Source organism: Sapajus apella, unplaced genomic scaffold (genome assembly GCF_009761245.1).
Source record: "Sapajus apella isolate SASKATOON/1434 unplaced genomic scaffold, GSC_monkey_1.0 scaffold159, whole genome shotgun sequence".
Taxonomy (NCBI): Eukaryota; Metazoa; Chordata; class Mammalia; order Primates; family Cebidae; genus Sapajus; species Sapajus apella.
The window spans coordinates 1,924,339-1,951,039 of record NW_022437099.1 but is presented as its reverse complement, the minus strand read 5'-3'; the positions used below and the strand labels follow the sequence as shown (position 1 = coordinate 1,951,039).

Sequence of the window (26,701 nt, the reverse complement as noted above, 5' to 3'; positions counted from 1 at the left end):
GCCGGAGCCCTGATGTCACTCTGGAGCAGAGCCCAATGGGAGCCTGTTGGATATTTGATGTGTGACTCTGTCATACCTCAAAAACTGCCTGATGTCCATAAAATAAAGCACACGGCAATCTCAGCTCACTGCAATCTCTGCCTCCTGGATTCAAGCGATCCTCCCACCTCAGCCTCCTGAGCAGCTAGGACCATAGCACATGCCATCACACCTGGCTGATTTTTGTATTTTTTGTAGAGACAGGGTTTCATCCTGTAGCCCAGGCTGGTCTCAAACTCCTGAGCTCAAGTGATCCACCTGTCTTGGCCTCCCAAAGTGCTGGGATTACAAGCGTGAGCCACTGTGCCCGGCCATGTTCTGTATATTTTAAATATTTGTATAACTGAGGGTTTGATTATATAGTGAGAAGAAATTCAGATGTATATGGGGACACAGCAACCACTACAACTGTAACTTGAGTGTTTGAAGTTACATTTTTTAAATTGACATAAAAATTTTATTTTCCCTATGGACTGTTACCTTTATCATGTGAGAGGGAAGCTGTGGTCCAATAAACCCTGGTGCAGTCTGTTTGTTGGTGATAACCCGCTGACTGATGACGGGGCGGGGAGAGGACTGGCCGGGGCTGTGGGTGGAATGAGTAAGTTCACCTCCATTTTTCACATCATGGGACCTGGAGCAAGGAGAGTGATACTTACAGTGACACAAGATACCTCCTTAGGAGAGATTCATTCACAGATTGAACAGCATTTAACCCTTCAGGCAGAAAACTGATGGAAAAAACAGCATGTTTATGCTACACGGTACAGAGCTACAGGCATCCTCTCCTTTACATTGATGTCAGGCACTCAGATCAGGAAACAAGGATAATTAGGTAAATGACATTTTTAAAACCGTGTGTTCTGAAGTGCTGTTTTATCTGAAAGGTGTTTCTTTTCTGTTGCTTATATTTTTCTTTTCTTGAGGCAGGGTCTTGCTCTGTTGCCCAGGCTGGAGTGCAGTGGAACAGTCATCACTCACTGTGGCCTCGCCCTCCGGCCTCAGCCTCCTGAGTAGCTGGGACCACAGACATGCACCACCAGTCCTGGCTTTTTCATTTTTTGTAGAGATGGGGTCTTGCTTTGTTGCCCAGGCTTATATTTTTCTAATTATAAATATATGCCACTCTAGAAAGTCTATAGTGTCCAAAAAAGTGAGAAACAAAACCCTACCCCTTATCTTGGCCTCAGAGGCCTCCTCTGATCATCATCTGTGCTTCAGCCCAACTGCTGAAATACAATGCCAGTGTTTACTATTTCAACATGCAGACATGAGCATTCTGCCAGTTAAGACATTTTAGGATACTCTTAATTTTCCACGATCAAAAATTTTTCCAAAAATGGAATGTGAGAGTCAAAAGAGTATACAGCCACAACAGGACAGAGCTGGGTGTGGGCACTAGCTTTGGCCTGGAAGGCGATGATTGACCTGTGCTCCACGATTGGGAGGTGCTGGCTGTGACCACGCCAGGTGCTCAGAGGCCCCTTCCCGAGGTCTCTACTCACTGTCCTGTGGTTCCTGGCCCACTCCATTGCTGCCCGCAGCAGAAGCCCACCTGGCTCAGCTACCACCTCTCCCTGCAGCTGCACCTTCAGTGCTCTTGGCCATAGAGTGGGATGTGGAGCAAACTCATCATCACACTCAGACACTACCTTCCGTACTCTCCAGGCACACAGCAGAGCTGATGGTTTTTGCTGGTTTGTTTTTTTGAGACAGGGTCTTGCTCTGTCACCCAGGCTGGAATGTAGTGGCTCAATCATGGCTTACTCCAGCCTCAACCTCCCCAGGCTCAAGTGATCCTCTAATCTCAACTTCCCAAGCAGATGAGAGACCACAGGCTCAAAACACCACGGCTAGCTAATTTTTTTGTATTCTATAGAGTTGTGGTCTCACTATGTTGCCCAGGCTGTTCTGTCTTGAACTCCTGGGCTCAAGTGATCCTCCCATCTCAGCTGACCAAAGTGCTAGGATTATAGGCATGAGGCACCATGCCAGGCCAGAGTTGATCTTTAAGCTGCTGGGTTTAAAAAAAAAAAAAATACACTGAATACTGAATTTAAATATGTTGATAAGAAGAAAAGAAATGACATACCAAGAAATTTGACAATTTGTTTTCATGACAATACCTGATATAAAAGAGCACATAGGCTTGCTGGCTGAGTACCGATCTGATATCACTGGTAGATACAATGGAGTCATTCATTTGATACCAGAGGCCATTGCTAGCCTGTAAATGAGAGCCAGTAAAAAGGGGAGATTAGATTTAATTAAACGTGAAACAGAGTCAAGAGAATTGTATTTTTTTTTGCAATGGAGTCTCACTCTGTCACCCAGACTGGAGTGCAGTCTCATGATCTTGCAACCTCCACCTCCCGATTCAAGCAATTCTTCTGCCACAGCCTCTGGAGCAGCTGGGATTGCTGGCACACACCACCACACCCAGCTAATTTTTTTTATTTTTAGTAAAGAGGGGGTTTCACTATGTTGGCCAGGCTGGTCTTGAACTCCTGACCTCAAGTGATCCACCTGCCTGAGTCTCCCAAAGTGCAGGGATTACAGGTGTAAGCCACCGTGCCCAGCCAAGATACTATTACAACGGGTATTCACATTTTAACTGTAAAAGTTCCATCTCTCCCCCCTCCAAGAATGCTAGTGCTGTCTTCCAGCATGTATGTAACAATAGTCATTAGCAAATCTGCACAGCTTACTTTTATGTAGCAGAAGTAATGGCCAGCGTGGCAATTAAAACCAGTGTGGACCAGCACTGCATACAAGACGTAGACAATCGGCTCTCCGTTGGGCTGAGACATATATGGCCGAATGTCAAGATACTCAGGGTATTTCACATCCTACACAGAAACGGAAAAATGAGAAACATTTCTGAGGGCACAGATCATTCCACACATTCAGGGAGAGGGTTTAGGACTTCCTAGGTGGGGAGACCCACAGAACACTTGCACCTTGTGATGTTCTAGCAAAAACCTAATGCACTCAGCCACCTTTTTTTTTTTTTTTTTTTTTTTGAGATGGGGTCTCACTCTATTGCCCAGGCTGGAGGGCAATGGCGCAATCTCCGCTCACTGCAACCTCCACCTCCTGGTTCAGGCCATTCTCCTGCCTCAGCCTCCTGAGTAGCTGGGATTACAGGTGTGCCACGACACCAGGATAATTTTTGTATTTTTAGTAGACAGGGGTTTCACTATGTTGGCCAGGCTGGTCTCGAACTCCTGACTTCCTGTCCAAAGTCTAGCAGGAAGTCCTCTTTGGATTTCAGATTATACAGGCTCTCCCTATATCCCTCCATAACCATGGATACCAACAAAACTGATAAGGAAGCCCAAATGGAGGTAACAGTTACCAATTTTGTCATTAGGAAGTCCAGTGTGCTGCAGGGCCCACCCTCGTAAGCACACACATAGAACCACTGCCTCCATGCTCTGACCTATTTTTTCCACAACCAAATGCTGACAGAACTTAGAAAACTGGTCACCAAAGTTGTTCAACCAGGTTATTTAGAATCCTTAATAGCTCTGGACACGTAAGCCTTGAAAGGCTCCACATAAAAGATGATTAATGACATCATCTACATACCTTAGCAATTTTTCCACCAGTAAAATTTGCAAAACGTTTCAGAGAAAGTGTAAGAACATTAGAGGATCTATGGATAGTGAACCTCTTTGAAGCTGGAACCATCTTTTTACACCTTGAAATAAACAGAAAACAAAAGTTTAAGAAGATGAATATATATACACAATTTTTGATATTTTGGTCTTTCTTGTTATAATTCTAAACATTTTACATTAAGGTTCCAAAAAGGACACTGGATGAGAACCACCAGCCTTCAACCAACAGTGAAAATATTAACATTAAAAATACAGGGGGGGGCTGGGCTCAGCGGCTCACGCCTATAATCCCAGCACTTTGGGAGGCCGAGGCCGGTGGATAACGAGGTCAAGAGATTGAGACCATCCTGGTCAACATGGTGAAACCGCGTCTCTACTAAAAATACAAAAATTAGCTGGGCGTGGTGGCACGCGCCTGTAGTCCCAGCTACTCGGGAGGCTAAGGCAGAAGAATTGCTTGAATCCAGGAGGTGGAGGTTGCGGTTAGCCAAGATCGCACCATTGCACTCCAGCCTGGGTAACAAGAGTGAAACCCCGTCTCCAAAAAAAATAAATAAATAAATTACACACACACACACACACACACACACACGGAAACTGCTTAATTAGCATGAAAGGAAAGAAAGATAGGACAATTCTGAAAAACCAAGCCATACAGGCCACCAATAATGTTAAAATTAGGTTAACATAAGTTTCTCTCAATTCAAAAGAAACTGAAAAACGAACATGTTCAGACTGGTATAATTATGTGAAAAGAATTTTTTTTTTTAAACGGAGTCTTGCACTGTCACCCAGGCTGTAGTGCAGTGGTGCCATCTCAGCTCACTGCAATCTCCGCCTCCTGGGTTCAAGCTATTCTCCTGCCTCAGCCTCCTGAGTAGCTGGGACTATAGGCGTGCACCACCACCCAAGCTAATTTTTTTTTTTTTTTTGGGACAGAGTTTCGCTCTTGTTACCCAGGCTGGAGTGCAATGGCGCGATCTCGGCTCACCGCAACCTCCGCCTCCTGGGTTCAGGCAATTCTCCTGTCTCAGCCTCCCGAGTAGCTGGGATTACAGGCATGCGCCACCATGCCCAGCTAATTTTTTGTATTTTTAGTAGAGACGGGGTTTCACCGTGTTGACCAGGATGGTCTTGATCTCTTGACCTCATGATCCACCCGCCTCGGCCTCCCAAAGTGCTGGGATTACAGGCGTGAGCCACCACGCCCGGCCATTTTTTTGTATTTTTTAGTAGAGATGGGGTTTCAACATGTTTGTGCCCAGCCGAAAAAGTAAGTCTTAAATTCATCTGATTTAAAAATAAGAATTCACTGGGCACAGTGGCTCATGCCTGTAATCCCAACAACTTTGGGAGGCCGAGGCAGGTGGATCAAAAGGTCAAGAGATCGAGACCATCCTGGCCAACATGGTGAAACCCCATCTCTACTAAAAATACAAAAATTAGCTGGGTGTGGTGGCACACGCCTGCAGTCCTAGCTACTCAGGAAGCTGAGGCAGGAGAATCACTTGAGCCCAGCAGGCGGAGGTTGCAGTGAGCTCAGATCGCGCCACCACACTCCAGCCTGGACGACAGAGCAAGACTCCATCTCAAAAAATAATTATTATTATTATGTGAAAAGAAAGCCCTAATCAGAAATAAAAGGAGCAAAAATAAAGATTAGAAATGTCTGTGGAATTTAAAACAAAAGCAAAATCCCTCTGGTCTTGAAGATTTGATAATTAAAAAGTTACCCATATTACCTGACTACAACATGGAAATCTACTTAACAGCATATAAAAGAGCTTTTTTTTTTGAGACAGAGTCTCTCTCACCCAGGATGGAGTGCAGTGGCACGATCTCGGCTCATTGCAACCTCTGCCTCCTGGGTTCAAGTGGTTCTCCTGCCTCAGCCTCCTGAGTAGCTGGGATTACAGGCATGTGCCACCATGCTTGGCTAATTTTTGTATTTTCAGTAGAGACGGGGTTTTACCATTTTGGTCAGGCTGGTCTTGAACTCCCGACCCATGATCCACCCACCTTGGCCTCCCAAAGTGCTAGGATTACAGGCATGAGTTTTCTTAAAATAGGTACTCTTGACTTCACAGGGGAACATATTAGTTTGAATAATCAAAATTAGAGTTTTCAGGCAAATGCTATTCCAAGCCCTGGGTGCCCACCCTAAGCGAGAAGGATCCTAGCTATCCCAGAAGAAAGTGACTCTCTACCAACATCAGCCCTCTTATCATAAGAAAGTCAATGAGAATGCTATTCAGCAGATGGGGGGTGCCCAGCCACACCGGAAGCAGCACTGCCACGGGATACAAAGATAATTTTACCTCTCTCCTCCCATCCAAATCTGCCCAATAATGTTATGCCCCAGGCTTTGACGGGCACAGAGCTGCGTGTCTTAGAGAAATGCACACACCGAGACACTGCAGGCTCTGGTCCTTGGGTAACAGGGACCCAGTGTCTTCCCCAAGAGTATCAGAAACTCAAGCAACCTAGAGGGGGCTTTCAGACACACCAAATGCTCTCAAACAAAGCCTGCCGGCTGTCCCCACTATAAGAGCCAACAGCAAGAATCAAGTCACCACCCAACATACTTGCTGCACTTGTATGAGTTTTCTCCATCAAGCTGTTCCGGCTTCACAAACTGCTCCAATGCCTTGTTAACACTCTGAGCAGCCTGGGAAAAGAAGAGGCACAAATACCACATCATCATACACTGCCACTTGTGTTTGGGTCTCGCTCTGCTGCCCAGGCTGGAGTGCAGTGCCACAGTCACAGCTCATTGCAGTCTTGACCTCCTGGGCTCAAGCAATCCTCCCACTTCAGCCTCAGACCATGGCATGAGCAGCTCAGACCACAGGCATGGCCACCATGCTCAGCTAATTTTTTCAGTTTTTTGTAGAGACAGGGGTCTCACTGTATTCCCTAGGCTGGTCCCAAACTCCTGGGCTCAAGCGATCCTCCCACCTTGACCTCCCAAAATGTTAGAATTACAGGTGTGAGCCACCATGCCCAGCCGTGCCACTTATTTTTTAAAAGCAAGAATGGAAGACTCAAAGATACAAAAACAAATGAGAATCTTTATGAAAAAGTTTTCCTTTAGTAGTATGATGTTCACTTTCATGCATCTACACACCAAATTATATCCCCTTTCATTAAAATGGGCAGATTAAAGTGAACAAAATATATTGAGGATGCTCACTGCAGCATTACTTAAAACAGCACGAAACTGGAAGCAAACCAAATATCTACCAGTAAGGAATTCAGCATAGGAATCCCAGTCCATCCATTCACTGCACCACACACTGCCCAGAGAACACATTCACACAGAAAGGTCTCCAACAGAATTATATGCAAGCAGTGAGTGGCCAGACATCAGACACAATCCCACTTGTGTAAAAGGTAAACAATATATTCTGGAGCGGTACATATCGAACTGTTATAAAGAATTCATTCTGAGGGGCAGCATTTTACATATGTCTCCAATGTTATTCATTTTTATTATAAGCATGTATTACATCTATAATCAGTAAAATGCAAGCTCAAGAACGACAAAAAATAGGAATTCTGAAAATCTAAGAGGCAGGCTGGGCGCAGTGGCTCACACCTATAATCCCAGCACTTTGGGAGGTTGAGGCTGGAAGATCACTTGAGCTCAGGAGTTTGAGACCAACCTGGGCAACATCGTGAAACCCCGTCTCTACTAAAAATATAAACATTAGCTGGGCATGGTGGTGCATGCCTATGGTCTCAGCTACCGGGGAGGCTGAGGTAGAAGGATCATTAAAATCTGGGAGATTGAGGCTACAGTGAGATTACACCAATGCACTCCAGCCTGGGCACAGAGTGAGACCCTGTCTCAAAAAAAAAAAAAAAAAAAGGAAAATGCAAGAAGCAAAACAGTTTTCTAAAGAATAACCATCTATATTTGACTTAGACATGAAAATCTGGTTTTATTAAGATATTAAAGAAAAATTCAGGCCAGGTGCAGTGGCTCACGCCTGTAATCCCAACACTTTGGGAGGCTGAGGCAGGTGGATCATGAGGTCAGGAGTTTGAGACCCTGGCCAATATGGTGAAACCCCGTCTCTACTAAAAATACAAAAATTTGCCAGGCATGGTGGTGCATGCCTGTAGAGTCCCAGCTACTCAGGAGGCTGAGGCAGAAGAATCACTTGAACCCGGGAGGCAAAGGTTGCAGTGAGCTGAGATCACTGTGCTCCAGGCCTGGGAAACAGAGTGAGATTCCATCTCAAAAAGGAAAAAAAAAAAAAAGGAAGAAAGAAAATTCAAAGGGTAATAAAAGACTTTTAGAAGCTTTTTTTACGATACTTACTACAAAACTTGAATAATCCCTCCAAATGAAATCTTAGCACACTGAATTATTCAATTTATATTCTCTAACAAGTAGTCTAAATTATAAATGATCTACACAGTTATATAAAATGGCTTATTTTAAAAATGTAATTACTCCCATAATTATGAAATTTACCTTTATCTCCAATGTTATATCAAGATACGGATCAAAAGTATCTGAAACGCCCTTGCAATTTAAACATTTGACTGAAATAAAAACAAAATGCAAAAGATAAGTGTAATCATTACAGCAACATCAACTATTGAAATGACAAAATACAATTTGAAATTTAAAATTTTTAACTGTAATTTTTCTATCAATTGAACAAAAAATTTTTTAAATTAATACTACTCATAATGCGGGTGAAAAGTGTCATGAATTTGGGCCCTCATGGGTTTGAATCAAAACTGATATAACCTCTAAGAAGGACAACCTGACAGTATTAAAATTTACAATACACACATGCTGTGACCCAGAAATTCTAATACTAAGAATTGATCCTATATATACACTTTTACCCAGACAAAAAGCATGTGTGCATGGATGCTCAATGAAGCACAGATGGTAACAACAACAACAAACCTGAAACAACCTAACTGGGGACGAAATAAACAGACACTAATGCAACTGTCGAAGGCTCTGTTAGACCTCTGTGTGCTGAAATGTGAAAAGACTAATATGAAGAGACAAATGGAAGCAGTGCACACAGTATGCTCCCAGTTTGTTCACACATAGGAAACTACCAGAAGGATTTACTACAACCTGGCACTGGGGTTGCCTATGGGTAAAAGGAATGAGAATCTGGGCTGGAGAGAAGTACTTTCCCTTATTAACCCTGTCCTGCTATTAGCATTTTTTAACCGCATGAGTGTATCATTTTATCAACTTATAAGCAAAAGCTTACCTCTAGATCTTAGGTATCCTCCAAATATCTGACAAACAAGAGTGGTGGCCTGGGTGTGTCTGTCTAATCTGAAAAACATCAAACAGTGACATGAGAGAAGAGTTTTGCAAAAACTGCAGATGCTGTGACCAGATTTCAAACACATCAGCTTACAAAAGAGCAAGAATTCAAACAGGACAGCCACAGAAAATAAAAGGACACATGTGTGGCAGCCCAAGAGCAGCCTTGCCTGGCCAGAACACAGGGAGGTCTGGGAGCAGTGGGAGGAGAGGCAGAGCTGTGGGAACTGTGTCTGTCAGGAAGGGACTCAGGAAGCAAAGCAGGAGTCTGGTTGTGAGGCAGGAAGAAGGCAACCTAGGGGTGCCGCAGCCTGGGCGGGAGGAAAGGCAGCTGAGGCAGAAAAGGCAGGGTCTTCCTCTGATCCGAGTCTGTCACCACCCAGACGTTGAAGGCCTAGACAGGGGGGTGCCAGGACAGGGAGAACACAGAGGGAGAGCTACCAGGTGTACTCAGACAGCATCAAGTGGCTTAGGATGCATTATTTAACTGTCCCCTCATTCTTCCTCAACTCTGCATTTACATTTTAAGGAACAAGCTGCAGAAATCAGTAACTGGCTGGGGTGGGGGTTCAGGAAATAAATACACGCTGGAGGGCAGCAGAGAAAAGAAAACATCAGACACAACTAGAAAGGAGAAGCAGCAGCTAGTGTGAGATGTGCAGACATCTGCTGATAACCAAAAATTAACTAGGGGCAAGACCAATGCTTATTTCCTGACGTCTGTCATTGAGCAAATGCAAACTGTTATAGTAAGATACATCTATAAGTTTCAACCATTTAAAAATAATGCCTATCATCTGAGGAAGAGGCAGAGCAAGCCAAAAGGTAAAATGAACGAAGTTCTATGTGCTTCCAACAAAAAAGGTGAAAATGAATTCTGGTAAGTTACAACCAGAGATGCCAAATGAAGAAACGACTGGCGCTTTGTTGTACTTACTTATTGCTGCCATTCAAGCATGCTTTTTGCATAGCATCAACAGTATATTGAAGGAATTCATGGGCATCTTCTTGGTTTCCAAAACGGAAGTGCCTAGCTATACCTATAAAATTTCAGTAAAGACAAGGCTTTATCATTACATATAATTACCCTAAGCAGTATCCCCCAAAATATATCTTATAATAATATGTTGGTTGGAAAACTCCCAAATACTTATATCATGAGGAAATAGCACTAACATAAGCCACTAATATAAAAGCTATAAGCAGGATCATGCCCTTTAGACCAGAATCCCCAACCATTTCGGCACCAGGGACCAGTTTCATGGAAGACAATTTTTCCACAGAACAGAGGTAGGGGTTGGGATGAAACTGTTCCAGCTCAGATCAGGCATGAGATTCTCATAAGGAGCGTGTGACCTAGATCCCAGGCACGCGCAGTTCACAATACGGTTCGCGCTGCTATGAGAATCTAATGCTGCCACTGATCTGACAGGAGGCGGAGCTCAGGCAGTAATGCTCACCTACTGCTCACTTCCTGCTGTGCGGCCCAGTTCCTAACAGGCCACATCCGGTACCAGTCCACGGCCCAGGGGTTAGGGGCCCCTGCTTTAGACCATTAAAAGTCCACAGCGCCTAGAGTTTCTGAGAGTCCAGAGAGTAGCTACAGAGTGACTCACGTTTTTAGCAATTAATAAAGTTACACTTGAATAAACTGGCTGTTTTGTCTCAAGTTTGTCCAAAATGTTATGTTGGTGATTTTAAATTGGTGCTAGATCTCTACAAGAGAATCCATTCAAAACATAAATATCACATCCTATCTAACTCTATTCCAATGACCCACAGAAGAAATTATATCTGCAGGTGCACAGTAACATTTCAGTCCTGTTTCTAACTAATTAAACAGCTACAAGACCAAATTATTTTTTAAATTATAATTAAAAATTAACACAAAAGTACAGGCAATATCACAATAAAACATACATACTAAATTTTACATATGAATGTATAAAAATATGTTCTAGCTTAAATCATATGAAACTGCCAACACTCCACCAGTTTAGACCTACAAGTGACAACTTCATGATTCAACCATGTGTGTATCACTGGATGTATACACACACACACACGCACACACATACAGCACAGTGACATTTTCTTAAAAGACTAGGTTTAAAAATGTTACTCATGCCTGCTATATAAGTATGTATAAAAATAAATATATGTGGTCAAGCATAGTGGCTCACACCTGTAATCTCAGCACTCTGGGAGGTGGAGGCAGGCAGATCACAAGGTCAGAGGATCGAGAACATCCTGGCTAACACAGTGAAATCCTGTCTCTACTGAAAATACAAAATATTAGCCAGCGTGGTGGCACGTGCCTGTAGTCCTAGCTACTCGGGAGGCTGAGGCAGGAGAATTGCTTAAACCGAGCAGGCAGAGGTTGCAGTAAGCCAAGATGGCACCACTGCACTCCAGCCTGTGCAACAGAGTGAGACTCTGTCTCAAAAAAATAAATAAAAATTAAAAAAATAAATATATGTATAAATAGCCAGGCGCGGTACCTTATGCCTGGGAGGCCGAGGCGATGGATCATCTGAGGTCAGGAGTTCAAGACCAGCCTGGCCAACATGGTGAAACCCTGCCTCTACTAAAACTACAAAATTAGGCAGGTGTGGTAGTACACACCTGTAATCCCAGCTACTCGGGAGCATGAGGCAGGAGAATCACTTGAACCCAAGAGGTGAAGGTTGCAGTGAGCCGAGATCATGCCACTGCACTCCAGGTTGGGCGACAGAGCAAGACTCCATCTCAAATGAATGAATGAATGAACAATCCAAACCTGCCTGGCTAAATTTTGCCAGGCTTCTATAATATTTCAAAGGTTTTTGGCTTGTCTGTTGTGGTCTATCAGTAATGCCAAGGGCCAATAACACCTCTTTAATTTTCAGTGGCTTTCTAGGGAAAAAGATTACAGTTTGTTAGTGTATAATTATGCATCCCTATAATTATTCAGTTAGATACCAGATGAAGAGTTATAGCTTTGTTGGTTTGCATTTTTTATTCCAACTCAGTTAATTAACATGATGTAAAAGTTTATTGCAAAAACACACAACAAGTATGCAAAAAAATTTCATGCACCTATCTATTTAAAATTTTAAAATTAACTACAAAAAAGTTAAATTTATCCACAAATTTGCTAAGCTCTGAGTATACATTCTTTGAAGACTATAATTAAATAGGGCCTACTGGTACACATCTGTAATCCCAGTTACTCAACTGGGCAAGAGGATCACCTGAGCCAGGAATTCAGGCCTAGCTTGGGTAACATAGTGAGACGCAGTCTCACTAAAAAAAAAAAGAAAAAGAAAAAAGAGAATTAACCTTATTTATTTATTTATTTTATTTTATTTTATTTTTACTGCTTCTTGCAGAGCTGGCTAATCCACAGGCAGTGCGTCCAGAGTAGCCTAATTACCTTTATTTTTGCCATTTCCTGTCACTGTGTATAGTATAATATTCATTCACCAAAGTGAAACTAATTAAAAGCTGTTTACAAAAACCTGCCAGACAATATCAGAATTAGTATTACTCAGCATAGAAATCCAAGTGTTGGAGCAAAAACACTGTAAAACTTACCAATGATTTTAACATACTGATTTTTAATAATTTAAAATTTGTTATATTAAATTGAATAGTCTTTATTATATTGTCATCTTTTGCTTTTAGTTTCAAAATGTGTTTATATAGCAAATGTTTTACTAAAAATTTGTTATTGAAGACCCAGCCACATATGATAAAAATATATTTGTTTTCTACACACAAGGGGTTCAGTTTTTTTTTTTTACCAGTTGAACATTAAGAATAACTAGGTAATAGGCCAGGTGTGGTGGCTCATACCCGTAATCCCAGCACTTTCAGAGGCCAAGGCAGGTGGATCACCTGAGGTCAGGAGTTCGAGATCAGCCTGACCAACACGGAGAAACTCCATCTCTACTAAAAAGAGCCTGGTGGAGCACGTTTATAATCCCAGCTACTCGAGAAGCTGAGACAGGAGAATCGTGTGAAACTGGGAGGTGGAGGTTGCAGTGAACCGAGACAGCAAGACTATGCTCCAGCCTGGGCGGCACAGCGAGACTCTGTCTCAAAAAATAAAAAATAACTAGGTAATAAATATGAATATAAACTACAATAGTAAATACTTACGCCGCATCTCATTGATGACAAACATTGGTTTAATAACATCCCCAGGATTACTGAGTGCCTGGGTAATATGTGCTTGCATTGTACACATCATACAAAAGCCTTCTGCATGACCTGAAAGATAGATGATAATCCTCCAAATTAGCAAAATACAACTATATACACACATCGAAGCTAATTACAGATCAGAAGCACATACCTGTAGTGAAATAATAGCTGCTATATACATGCCTTGAGCTATCTATTTTTACGCATTTTCATTTACTTTTTTTTTTTGAGACAGAGTCTTGCTCTGTCACCCAGTCTGGAATGCAGTGGTGCAATCTCCACTCACTGCAACCTCTGCCTCCCCAGGTCCAAGCAATTCTCCTGCCTTAGCCTCCCAAGTAGCAGGGACTACAGGCATGTGCTACCACGCCCAGCTATTTTTTTTTTTTTGGTATTTTTAGTAGAGACAGGGTTTTACCATGTTAGCCAGGCTGGTCTTGAACTTCTGAGCTCAGGCAATCCACCCGCCTAGGCCTCCCAAAGTGCTGGGATTACAGGTGTGAGCCACCACAACTGGCCTCATTTACTTTTCTAACAAATCTAAGTGATAAGTACATATTAGCTCTCTTTCACAACAAAGGAAAAAGGCTCAAAGAGTTTAAAAGTTTGCCCAATGTCAAAAGAGTTATTAAGTGACAGACATAATTGGCCTTAACTCATACTCTTTCTAATTACAAAGCCAGTACTTCTAGCTACTCTCTATACTGGAAAAGCAAGATTTTTCCCCCCTCATACCACCATTTATCTCAATTACTAAAACAACGTCTCCCACAGCAGGGATTAGAAATCGCTGTGTAGGCCAGGTACCATGACTCACACCTATCAATCATCTCGGCACTTTGGGAGGCTGAGGTGGGTGTATCTCTTGAGGCCAGGAGTTTGAGACCAGCTTGGGCAACATGGGCAAACCTTGTCTCTACAAAAAATAAAAAGAAAATTAGCCCAGTATGGTGGCACAAGCCTGTAATCCCAGCTACTCAGGAGGCTGAGGTGGGAGGATCACCTGAGCCCAGGGAGGTTGAGGCTACAGTGAGCTGTGATCACACCACTGCACTGCAGCCTGGGCAACAGAGTGAGACTCTGTCTCAAAAAAACAAAGAAAAGAAAAAGGAAAGTAATCTCTGTGTAAATACTCTGGTGTTGCTGGCCACAGATGGTGGTCTCTATGGCGTATCTTTTTTTACAACTTTCTAAAAATGTAAAAATCATTCTTAGCACGTGCTAAGTGGTGCTATGGCATCTACTGGGTGGAAGCCAGGGATGCTGCTAAACAGCCTCAAATGCACAGGACAGCCCCTCACAACAAAGAATTACCCGAAGTGCCGACAGTACCGAGGCTGAGAAACTGCCTGACTAAAGGCTGTCCAGACCTACCTAATAAAGCTTCAATACCGCAGAAGGATCAAATTAGTTCCAACTAACTTTGTCCCACAATAAAGCTCAAAACATTTTTTAAAGGAACACAAAAACCCCAGCATCCAGTCTGGCATCCAATCAAACAGTACAGGGCATGCAAAGATGTAGGAAAAACCAGTAACAAGGAGGAAATAAATAGAAAAAGATCCAGAAATAACACAGATGATGATATCAGAAGACAATGACCCTGAAAAGGATATTATAAATACATTCATATGTTCAAGGAGATGGAAAAATGGAAAAATGGAAGAACACATTAAGAAGAAACATGGAAATAGATATAAATCTACTTCTACACATGAACAGCAGAATCTCTGGGATGAAAAATACACCAGATACACCAGGTACGGTGGCTCACACCTGTCATCCCAGCAGTGGGAGGCTGAGGCAGGCGGACTGCTTGAGCCCAGGAGTTTGGAGCTCAGCCTGGGCAACACAGCAAAACCCCATCTCTACTAAAAATACGAAAATTAGACAGGTGTGGTGGCACTACTCCAGAGGCTGATGTGGGATGAGAGAACCACCTGAGTCCAGGAGCTGGCGGCTGCAGTGAGCTATGACAGCGTCACCGCACTTCAGCCTGGGCGACAGAGACCCTGTCTCACAAAAACAAAAACAAACAACAACAAAAACACCAGATGTGATTAATAACAGACTAGACACCATAGAAGAAAAGATTAGTGAACTTGAAGATATTCATTATGAGTAGAAAATATCTCTGATAAAACATAAAGAAAAATCTAAAAATAACAACAACACAGCGTTATCAGTAAACTATGGGACAATTTTAAGTTGTCCCTGATATTCATCATTAGAGTCTGAAGGTAAAAGGATAACATAAATATTTCAAGAAATAACAATTATCTACAAAGGAAAAGCACAAGGGAGGTTTTTGGGATGAGGCATGGTTTCGTGTCCTGACCGAGCTGTCAGTTCACATGAATCTACATGAATATTCAAGAAAAACTTACACCACAGAAGTTAAGTTTTTGAAAGCTGACAGAAATTTAACAGAAATAATACACGTACAGATCTAAGAACATCAACAAATTCTAGCAGTAAAAACATGAAGAAAACTACACAAAGGACCATTGCTTAAAACTAGCAATAAAAATCTTAAAAGCACTGAAGATAAAAAAACAAAAAAAAACAAAAAACAAAAAAAACATTACATAGGCCAGCACAGTGACTCACGCCTGTAATATCAGCAGTCTGGGAGGCTGAGGTGGGGGGATCCCTTCAGGTCAGGAGTTCGAGACCAGCCCAGCCTGGCCAACATGGTGAAACCCATCTCTACTAAAAATACAAAATATCAACTGGGCATGGTGGTGCATGCCTGTAAACCCAGCTACTCAGGAGGATGAGGCAGGACAATCACCTGAACACGAGGCAGAGGTTGCAGTGAGCTGAGATCGCACTACTATACTCCAGCCTGGGCTACACAGTGAAACTCCGTCTCAATAAAAACACAAGAAACAAACAAACAAACAAAACATTATGTATATAGGAACAAAGGTAAAACTGACAACAGATTTCTCATTAGGCATAGTACAGGCCAGAAGACAGTGGAATAACATCTTTCAAGTACTAAAAGAAAAGGATGGGCCAGGTGTGGTGGCTGCCCTGTAATCCTAGCACTTTGGGAAGCCAAGGTGGGTGGATTACTTGAGCGAGACCAGCAGGGGCAAAATGGCAAAATCCTGTCTCTACAAAAAATTAGCAAGGCCTGGTGGTAGGTACCTGCAGTCCCAGCTACTTGGGAGGTTGAGGTGGGAGGATTACTTGAGCCCAGGAGGTTGAGGCTGCAGTGAGCTATAATCACGCCACTGCACTCCAGCCTGGGTGAGAGTCTGTCTCAAAAAGAAAAATAACGTCAACACAGAATTCTACACCCCATGAAAACATCCTTCAAAAACAAACATGAGACTTGCGCTTCTGAGAGAGATGGAGTAGAGGTAGTTTTCTATTTCTCCTGCCAAGTACAACAAAAATTCCTGACCACTATGTATAAAACAACCCTTAAAGGGCTCTGAAAGAGAAAGAGACATGCTAGGGACCTCAGGACCCATGGAAGACACGGTGTTGGGTTCCCTGGGTTTCTTTGTGCTTCTTCTAGTACAGACTTGGAGCTGAAGAAGTCAGCAACCCAGAAGCCGCAACAAATGCACACAACAAAGCCACAGCGAAAGCCTGCTCCCGCTCTCTTCAGCCAAAGGATGAGGAAGAGGCAGCCTCACACAATAGAAACCTTTTGAAATCATCGCTCTACTTCAGCTTCTGTGTCTATTTTGTTTATATTATGATGTTTGGTTTGGCTTTTTTGAGATAGGGTGTCACTCTGTCACTGGGCTGGAGTGCAGTGGTGGGATCATGGCTCACTACAGCCTCAACCTCCCAAGGCTCAGGTGATCCCCCCACCTGTCTCTCGAGTAGCTGGGACTGTAAGCGTGTACCTCCATATCCAGCTAATTTTTGTATTTCAGTAGAGACAGGGTTTCACCATATTGGCCAGGCTGCTCTTGGACTCCTGGGCTGAAGTGATCTGCCCTCCTACGCCTAAACTGCTGGAATTGAGGAACTATTATGATGTTTTGACATTCTAAAGATCTTTCTGGCTGGAGAGAGACTGCCCCCAAGGCTAGCCAATTCTTAGAAGTAGCAAAAGACTCAGTGTTGGTGCAAGCCTTTGCTATACAAATTAACCAATCCAGAGCCCTTCCTTCTTCATCCACCCGCCAGAGCACCAAAGGAGGCAACACTCCTGCCTTAATCACCTCAGGGCCAGGTGCCAGGCAGCTCTGGGCCACGCCTGTGGCTTAGAGCCCGCTGAAATTATTCAAACCAGCCAATCCCAAATTCTTCCCCCTGCCCTACCCTGTTTGTCTCATAGAAACCTCAACCAAGGCTCTGGCCAATAATGCCTTCCCTTCGCTCCTGTCTTCTGCCTCCTGACCCTTTGGGGGTCCTTCCCACGTGGCCCTGCATGGTGTAACCTGTGAGCATAAAATCTGTGTCTTCCTGAGCCTCCCCTGTGTCTCCTCTTATGGCTGCACCTGACTGACCATCTCATAAAAGAATACAGAAGACATTCAAACACCACAGAAGAACTGTGGCCTCACCTCTACACACACGAACAAAAGCCAAGTAAACAGCCTAGACTTGCACTCAGCGGGCTGTAGTTAGGCACCCTACCCCACGCACTGGGTTAATAGTCGAGAAAGTAGACAAGGAGCTGGGACTTGAAACCACACTGGGTGATAAGAAACCCTGTCCCACCCCATGTTATTAGTGACAATCACATGGGGAGCCCAGGTTTCCACCTACCCAGTAGTAAAAAGCCACCTCCATAACTCTCCCCACCTGCCTGGCCTCCCAAAGTGCTGGGATTACAGGTGTGAGCCACTGTGCCTGGCCTTTATTTATTTATTTTGAGGGAGAGTCTCACTTTTTTTTTTTTTGAGGCAGAGTCTTACTCTGTCACTCAGGCTGGAGTATAGTGGAACAATCTTAGCTCACTGCAGTCTCCATCTCCTGGGTTCAAGTGATTCTCCTGCCTCAGCCTCCTGAGTTGCTGGGATTACAGGCGCCCAGCACCACACTTGGTTAATTTTTTGTATTTGTAGTAGAGACGGGGTTTCACCATGTTGGCCAAGCTGGTCTCAAACTCCTGGCTTCAGGTGATCCACCGTGCCTGGCCTACAAGAAATACCTTAAAACAATTATAACTAGTAGAGAGTAAAGGACATAAGGAAGTAATGTCTCTATACTTCCCTCAAACTAGTAAAATGACAATACCAGTAAACTGTGGTAAGTTATATGTGTGTAATGTGGTCCCTAAGAGTGACCACTAAGAAAGCTCCAGGCACAGTAGTGCATGCCTGTAATCCCAGCATTTTGGGAGCCTGATGCAGGCAAATCACTAGAGCCCAGGAGTTTGAGACCAGCCTGGACAACATGGTGAAACCCTGTCTCTACAGATATTAGCCAGGCATGGTGGCACATACCTGTATGTAGTCCAAACCACTTGGAGGGCTGAGGCAGGAAGACCATTTGAGCTTGGGAGATTGAGGCTGCAGTGAGCTGAGACAGTGCCAACATCACATTCCAGCCTAGTAACAGAGTGAGACCCTGTCTCCCTGTCTCCAAAAAGGACAGACTCAAGTAAAGAAAAATGACGTAATTTTGAAAAATATTTTCAAGTATTCAAATAACCCACAGAGAAGCAAGAATAAGAAAACAAAGACATATATATATATATATAACCAGAACAAACAAAAAACAAAACATTAAATGGCAGAATAAGCCTTAAGTCTCAAGATATCAATAATCAGGCCGGGCGCGGTGGCTCAAGCCTGTAATCCCAGCACTGTGGGAGGCCGAGGCGGGTGGATCACGAGGTCAAGAGATCGAGACCATCCTGGTCAACATGGTGAAACCCCGTCTCTACTAAAACTACAAAAAAGTAGCTGGGCATGGTGGCACGTGCCTGTAGTCCCAGCTACTCAGGAGGCTGAGGCAGGAGAATTGCCTGAACCCAGGAGGCGGAGGTTGCGGTGAGCCGAGATCGCGCCATTGCACTCCAGCCTGAAAAATGTGAAAAACCCCTTTTTACTCCAGAAAAAAAAAAAAAAAAAGATATCAATAATCACTTTACAGGTAAATGTTCTAAATAAATGAGGGTAAAGGACACCCAGCCTAGAGCAGCAGACAGTTAAAAGACACAGACTGACAAAATGGACTGAACAGAACCTAACTATATGCTGTTTACAAAAAACTCGCTTCAAATGTAATGATACAGACAGGCTGAAAGTAAAAGGATGAAAAAGGTATGCCATGCAAGTATTAATCAAAACAAAGTGGGGAAAAAATTTTTATCTGGGCATGGTGGTGCATGCCTGTGGTCCCAGTTACTCCAGAGGCTGAGATGGGAGGACCCCTAGAGCCCAGGAGTTGGAGGCTGTAGTGAGCCACGATCACATCACTGCACTCCAGCCCAGGTGACAGAGTGAGACCTCATATCAAGGAAAAATAAAAAATAAAAAAAGCAGGGGCCAGGCGCAGTGGCTCACACCTGTAATTCCAACACTCTCAGAGGCCAAGGCAGGAAGATCACTTGAGGCTAGGAGTTCAAGACCAGCCTGGGTAACATAGTGAGACCGACTCTCTACAAAAATAAAAAATAAAAAAATTAGCTGATCATGGTGGCACACGCCTGTAATCCTAAGCTACTAGGAAGGCTGAGGCAGGAGGATGGTTTGAGACCAAAATTTTGACACTGCAGTGAGCTATGATCACACCAATGCACTCAAGCCCAGGGGACAAAACAAGATTCTGTCGCAAAAATAAAGAAACAAACAATAGCGCCGGGCGTGGTGGCTCACGCCTGTAATTCCAGCACTTTGGGAGGCTGAGGCGGGTGGATCATGAGGTCAAGAGATTGAGACCATCCTAGTCAACATGGTGAAATCCCGTCTCTACTAAAAATACAAAAAATTAGCTGGGCATGGTGGCGCGTGCCTATAATCCCAGCTACTCAGGAGGCTGAGGCAGGAGAATTGCCTGAACCCAGGAGGCGGAGGTTGCGGTGAGCCGAGATTGCGCCATTGCACTCCAGCCTGGGTAACAAGAGCGAAATTCTGTCTCAAAAAAAAAAAAAAAAAGAAAGAAAGAAAAAAGAAACAGCGGAACCGCCATCTTCCAGTAATTCGCCAAAATGACGAACACAAAGGGAAAGAGGAGAGGCACTTGATACATGTTCTCTAGGCCTTTTAGAAAACATGGAGTTGTTCCTTTGGCCACGTATATGCGAATCTATAAGAAAGGTGACATTGTAGACATCAAGGGAATGGGTACTGTTCAAAAAGGAATGCCCCACAAATGTTATCATGGCAAAACTGGAAGAGTCTACAGTGTTACCCAGCATGCTGCTGACATTGTTGTAAACAAACAAGTTAAGGGCAAGATTCTTGCCAAGAGAATTAATGTGCGTATTGAGCACATCAAGCACTCTAAGAGCCAAGATAGCTTCCTAAAACGTGTGAAGGAAAATGATCAGAAAAAGAAAGAAGCCAAAGAGAAAAGTACCTGGGTCCAACTGAAGCGCCAGCCTGCTCCACCCAGAGAAGCACACTTTGTGAGAACCAATGGGAAGGAGCCTGAGCTGCTGGAACCTATTCTCTATGAATTCATGGCATAATAGGTGTTAAAAAATATAAAAGACCTCTGGACTGTAAAAAAAAAAAAAGAAACAAACAACAACAAAAAAAGCAGGAACGGTTACATTAATAAAGAATAAAGTAGATTTCAGGAACATAGTAAAGATGTTAATTCCCCCTAAATTAAGATACAATTTTAGGCCGGGCGCGGTGGCTCAAGCCTGTAATCCCAGCACTTTGGGAGGCCGAGGCGGGTGGATCACGAGGTCAAGAGATCGAGACCATCCTGGTCAACACGGTGAAACCCCGTCTCTACTAAAACTACAAAAAAGTAGCTGGGCATGGTGGCGCGTGCCTGTAATCCCAGCTACTCAGGAGGCTGAGGCAGGAGAATTGCCTGAACCCAGGAGGCGGAGGTTGCGGTGAGCCGAGATCGCGCCATTGCACTCCAGCCTGGGTAACAAGAGCGAAACTCCGTCTCAAAAAAAAAAAAAAAAAGATACAATTTTACTGTACTTCCTATCAAAATCCCAGTAAAGTATTTTATAGATATACGGAAGATTACTCTATAATTTATAATGAAAAGCAATGGAACTAGAATAGCTGAAAATATTTTGAATAAGAATAAAGTTGAAGGAATCACTCTATCTGATATCAAGACTTATTAGGTAGCTACAGTAAGAAGGACTGTGTAGCAGGGAGATACACACATCAGAATCAAGAACCCGGAGACAGACACACAAGTATGCCCAAATGATTTTTTTTTAATTACAAAGATACAAAAAGCAATTCAACTGAGGGAAAACAGCTTCTTCTAGAAAATGACACTGGAGCAAATGGACATCAAGATAAAAAACTCAGCTTAAACCTCACAGTTACTACAAAAATTCACTCAAAATGGATCACAGACTTAAATGTAAAACACAAAACGATAAAACTTACAGGAAAAAATTAACATAGTAAAAAATCTGCTGGATCAACAACTAGGCAAAGAGATCTTAAACTTGACACTAAAAGCACCATCCATTAAAGGCTGACCAATTGAACTTCACCAAAATTAAAAACCTCTGCCTGTAAAACATCCATTAAGTGGATGAAGACATGCTACAGATGGGGAGAAAATATTTGGAAACCATATATCCTCAAAGCTTGACAGTACAACAACAAAGAACATGATAGAAAATGAGCAAAAGATGCAGAGAAACATTTCACCAAAGAACACAAACAGATGGCAAATAAGCACATCAAAAGATGTTCAATACCTTCAGGCACTGGCGAAATGCAAACGAAAGCCACAATGAGTTATCACTTATACACTATCAGTACAGGTAAAATGAACACTAGTGACAACATCAAATGTTGGCAAAGATGCAGGGAAACTGAAACTCTCATACATTGCTTTGGCAGTTTCTTATAATATCAAACATGCAACTAGCATATAACCCATGCAGTCCTGGGCATTTATCCCAGAGAAATGAAGACATGCTGATGAAAAGAGCTATATACATTCATGTTTACAGCAGCTCTTTTCATAATATCCCAAAGCTAGAAACAACCCGGATGTCCTTTAATGGAAAAGTAGTTAAAGAAACTGGCATATCCATACCATGAAATACTACCTACCAATGAAAGAATTATTAATACATGCAACAACCTGGATCAATCTTGAGAGAATTATGCTACATAAAAAAGCCAAATCCAAAGGTTACATACTATATAATTCATGTAACATTGCTGAAATGATAAAATCATAGAAATGGAGAATAAATTAGTGGTCATCAGAGGTAAAGGAGAAGGCAGGGACACAAGTGGGCTTGGCTATGGAAGGGAAACATGATGGATTCTGCAGGCGATAGAAATACTCTGATCTCAACTCTATCAATGTCACTACTGTGCTTGTGCTTGTGATACTACATTACGGTGTGTCACTGGGGAAGACCGAGAAAGGGTGCATGGTATTTCTCTGTATTATTTCTTGCAACTGCATGTGAATCTATAGTTACCCCCAAATAAAAAAAATTGAGTTATTTAAAAAGGCAAAATAAAGACATTTCAGACCAGAAAAAAAAAAAACCAAAAAACTGGAAATCAACAACAAAGCAAAATAACCCCTGACCATCAAAAAAACCCAAAACATATAAAAGTAAGGAAAAATACCAACGGAAATCTGTACCTATAAAAAGGAATAAAAAGCAGTGGATACAGTCAACAAGTAAATATAAATAATTTTTAAAAGCTTTAAACTAACACAAAACTTTTAAAATGTATTTAAAGAAAAAATACAACAATGCATTACAATAATAGCACAAAGGTAGGAAAGAAAAGATTAAGACGTATATTGTCAAAATGTTCTGATTCTACATGAGAACCAGAATATTGTTTTGTTTTGTTTTGTTTTTGTTTTGAGACAGAGTTTCACTCTTGCTGCCTAGACTGGAGGGCAGTGGTATGTTCTCGGCTCACTACAACCTCTGCTTCCCAGGTTCAAGCAATTCTCCCGCCTCAGTCTCCCAAGTAGCTGAGATTACAGGTACCCACCACCATGTCAGGCTAATTTTTTGTATTTTTAGTAGACATAGGGTTTCACCATAATGGCCAGGCTGGTCTTGAACTCCCAGCCTCGGGTCATCCTCCCGCCTCGAACACCCAAAGTGCTGGGATTACAGGCATGAGCCATTATATCTGGCCTGTTTTTTGTTTTGTTTTGTTTTTGAGACAGAGTCTGGCTCTGTTGCCCAGGCTGGTGTACAGTAGCACAATTTCGGCTCACTGCGACCTCGGCCTCCCGGGCTCAAGCAATTCTCCTGCCTCAGCCTCCAGAGTAGCTAGCATTACAGGCATGTGCCACCATGCTCGGCTAATTTTTGTATTTTTAGTAGAGATGGGGTTTCACATGTTGGCCAGGTTGGTCTTGAACTCCTGACCTCAAGTGATCCACCTGCCTTGGCCTCCCAAAGTGCTGATTACAGGTGTGAGCTACTAGGCCCAGCCTGAGAAGTGGAATATTACTTGAAAGTAAACTGTGATAAGTTAAAGATACAACCTAAAGTAACCACCACGAAAAAAAAGCATTGAAAATATGCCAATAAAGCGGATTAAATAAAATCACATCTCAATACAAAAGAAGGCAGAAAACAGATTTTAAAAGAGAACAAAGAATAAATGGGAGAAATAGAAAAAAAAAATAGCAAGATGATAGATTTAAACCCAATCATACCAATAATCTCATTAAATGTAAAAGGTGTAACACCTCAAAAGGCAGAGGCTACTATTGGATAAAAATGCAAGATCAAACTAATAAGCTATTTATAAGAAATCCACTTTAAAGCCAGGTACAGCCAGGGCAGTGGCTCACGCCTATAATCCCAGCACTTTGGGAGGCTGAGGCAGGTAAATCGCTTGAGATCAGGAGTTCAAGACCAGCCTGGTCAACATGGTGAAATCCTGCCTCTACTAAGAATACAAAACTTAGCCAGGCATGGTGGCATATGCCTGTAATCTCCGCTACTTGGGAGACTGAGGCAAGAGAACTGCTTGAACCCAGAAGGTGGAGGTTGCAGTGAGCCAAGATCACACCACTGCACTCCAGCCTGGGAGAAAGAGCACGACCCCATCTCGCAGGCGGAGGATGGGAGGCGGGGGCAAGCCAGGCGAGGTGGCTCACATCTGTAATCCCAGCATTTTAGGATGCCAAAGAGGGCAGATCACGAGGTCAGGAGTTTGAGACCAGCCTGGCCTATATGGTGAAACCCCGCGTCTAACAAAAATACAAAAATTAGCCAGGCATGGTAATGTGTGCCTGTAGTACCAGCTACTTGGGAGGCTGCGGCGGAAGAATCACTTGAACTTGGGAGATGGAGGTTACAGTGAGCCAAGATTGCACCACTGCACTCCAGCCTGGGCAACAGAGCGAGACTCCATCTCAAAATTTAAAAAAAAAAAAAGAAATCCACTTTAAATATATAGACAAAAATATGCTAGAGATAAAAATAAAAAAAATATACCATGCTAACATGAATCATGGTAGCTCACCTATAATCTCAGCACTTTGGGAGGCTGAGGTGGGCAGATCACCTGAGGTCAGGAGTTTGAGACCAGCCTGGCCAACACATGGTGAAACCGCATCTCAACTAAAAATACAAAAGTTAGCCAGGCATGGTGGTTCGTGCCTGTAATCCTAGCTACTTGGGAGGCTGAGGCAGGAGAATCACTTGAACCCAGGAGGCAGAGATTGCAGTGAGCCAAGATCATACCACTGCACTCCAGCCTTGGTGACAGAGCAAGAATCCACCTCAAAAACAACACAACACAGCAAAACAAAACAAAACAAGAAAGAAATAAAAAGTAAACGAAAACTGTAGGGCCTAATTTTTTTTTTTCTCGGCTACTCGGGAGGCCAAGTTTAAGAGACAGGGTTGCATTTTGTTACCCTGGTTGGAGGGCACTGGCATTTTGCCAGCTCTCCTGCAACTTTTAACATCCTGGCTCAAGTGATCCTCCCACCTTGGCCTCCCGAGTAGCCGAGACAATAGAAACACACCACTGTGCCTAGCTAATTTTTTTATGTAGTTCAATCTGGTCTAGAACTCCTAGCTTAACCGTTCTTCCTGCCTCGGCTTCCCAAAGTGTTGGGATTACAGGCATAAGCCATCATGCCCACCTTGGGTGGCTAAATTTATCTCGGAAAAAGATTTCAGAGCAAAGAATATTATTTGGGATGAAGAGGGTCATTTCATAAATGATAACCAAGTGAGTTCATCAAGAAGGCATAAGAGGCCAGGTACGGTGACTCACACCTATAATCCCAGCACTTTGGGAGGCCAAGGTGGGTGGATCACCTGAGGTCAGAAGTTCGAGACTAGCTGGTCTACATGGGTGAGAAACCCCATCATGACTAAAAAAAAACAAATTAGTCGGGCATGGTGGTGCATGCCTGTAATCCCAACTGCTCGGAAGGCTGAGGCACAAGAATCACTTAAACCTGAAAGGCAGAGCTGCAGTGAAGCAAGATCACGCCACGGCACTCTAGCCTGGGTGCCAGGAGTTTGAGATGAGCCAGGGCATCTTAGTGAGAGACCCTATATCTGTTAAAAAAAAAAAAAAAAAAAAAAATTAGGCTGAGTGCAGTGGCTCACGCCTGTAATCCCAGCACTTTGAGAAGCCAAGGCAGGTGGATCACAAGGTCAGGAGATCGAGAGACCATCCCAGCCAACATGGTCTCTTGATCTCCTGACCAAAATACAAAAATTAGCTGGGTGTGGTGGTGTGCGCCTGTAATCCCAGCTACTCAGGAGGCTGAGGAAGGAGAATCAACTGAACCCAGGAAGCAGAGGTTGCAGTGAGCTGAGATCATGCTACTACACTTCAGCCTGGCTTTAGAGAGACACAATATCACAAAAAAAGTTAGCCAGGCATGGTAGTGCATGTCTGCAGTCTCAGATACTTGGGAAGCTGAGGTGGGAGGATTCACTTGAGTTCAGGAGGTTGAGGGTGCAATGAGCTATGATGGCACCACTGCACTTCAGCCTAGGCAACAGAGACCCTGTCTTTAAAAAAAAAAAAAAAAAAAAGGCCGGGCGCGGTGGCTCACGCCTGTAATCCCAGCACTTTGGGAGGCCAAGGCGGGTGGATCACGAGGTCAAGAGATCGAGACCAACCTGGTCAACATGGTGAAACCCTGTCTCTACTAAAAATACAAAAATTAGCTGGGCATGGTGGCGTGTGCCTGTAATCCCACCTACTCAGGAGGTTGAGGCAGGAGAATTGCCTGAACCCAGGAGGCGGAGGTTGCGGTGAGCCGAGATTGCGCCATTGCACTCCAGCCTGGGTAACAAGAACGAAGCTCCGTCTCAAAAAAAAAAAAAAAAAAAAAAAATTAACACATGACTTATCAACATGTTCGGGATATAAAGCAGCACTCATAGGGAAATTTATAGCATTTAACACTTGCATTGGAAAAGAAGAAAGAT

At 43.2% G+C, this 26,701-nt stretch overlaps 1 protein-coding gene and 1 pseudogene across 6 annotated transcripts in view; one reads left to right on the top strand and one right to left on the bottom strand.

Moving 5' to 3' along the window:
• Positions 1 to 26,701, bottom strand: part of USP42 (ubiquitin specific peptidase 42) — a 57,551-nt gene that overhangs the window by 13,629 nt on the left and 17,221 nt on the right. For all 6 annotated transcript variants that reach the window (XR_004265012.1, XR_004265013.1, XR_004265015.1 and 3 more), the window contains 9 exons: positions 13,117 to 13,227; positions 9,911 to 10,013; positions 8,915 to 8,982; positions 8,146 to 8,216; positions 6,248 to 6,330; positions 3,631 to 3,742; positions 2,748 to 2,888; positions 2,166 to 2,266; positions 520 to 673 (listed from right to left, as the gene is read on the bottom strand). Coding sequence is in view for 2 of the 6 variants with exons in the window: in XM_032266471.1 (XP_032122362.1) it covers positions 520 to 673; positions 2,166 to 2,266; positions 2,748 to 2,888; positions 3,631 to 3,742; positions 6,248 to 6,330; positions 8,146 to 8,216; positions 8,915 to 8,982; positions 9,911 to 10,013; positions 13,117 to 13,227 (944 nt within the window). In the remaining 4 variants the exon portion in view is untranslated. The remainder of the gene's footprint in view (positions 1 to 519; positions 674 to 2,165; positions 2,267 to 2,747; positions 2,889 to 3,630; positions 3,743 to 6,247; positions 6,331 to 8,145; positions 8,217 to 8,914; positions 8,983 to 9,910; positions 10,014 to 13,116; positions 13,228 to 26,701) is intronic.
• On the top strand, positions 20,276 to 20,775 carry LOC116541942 (annotated as a pseudogene).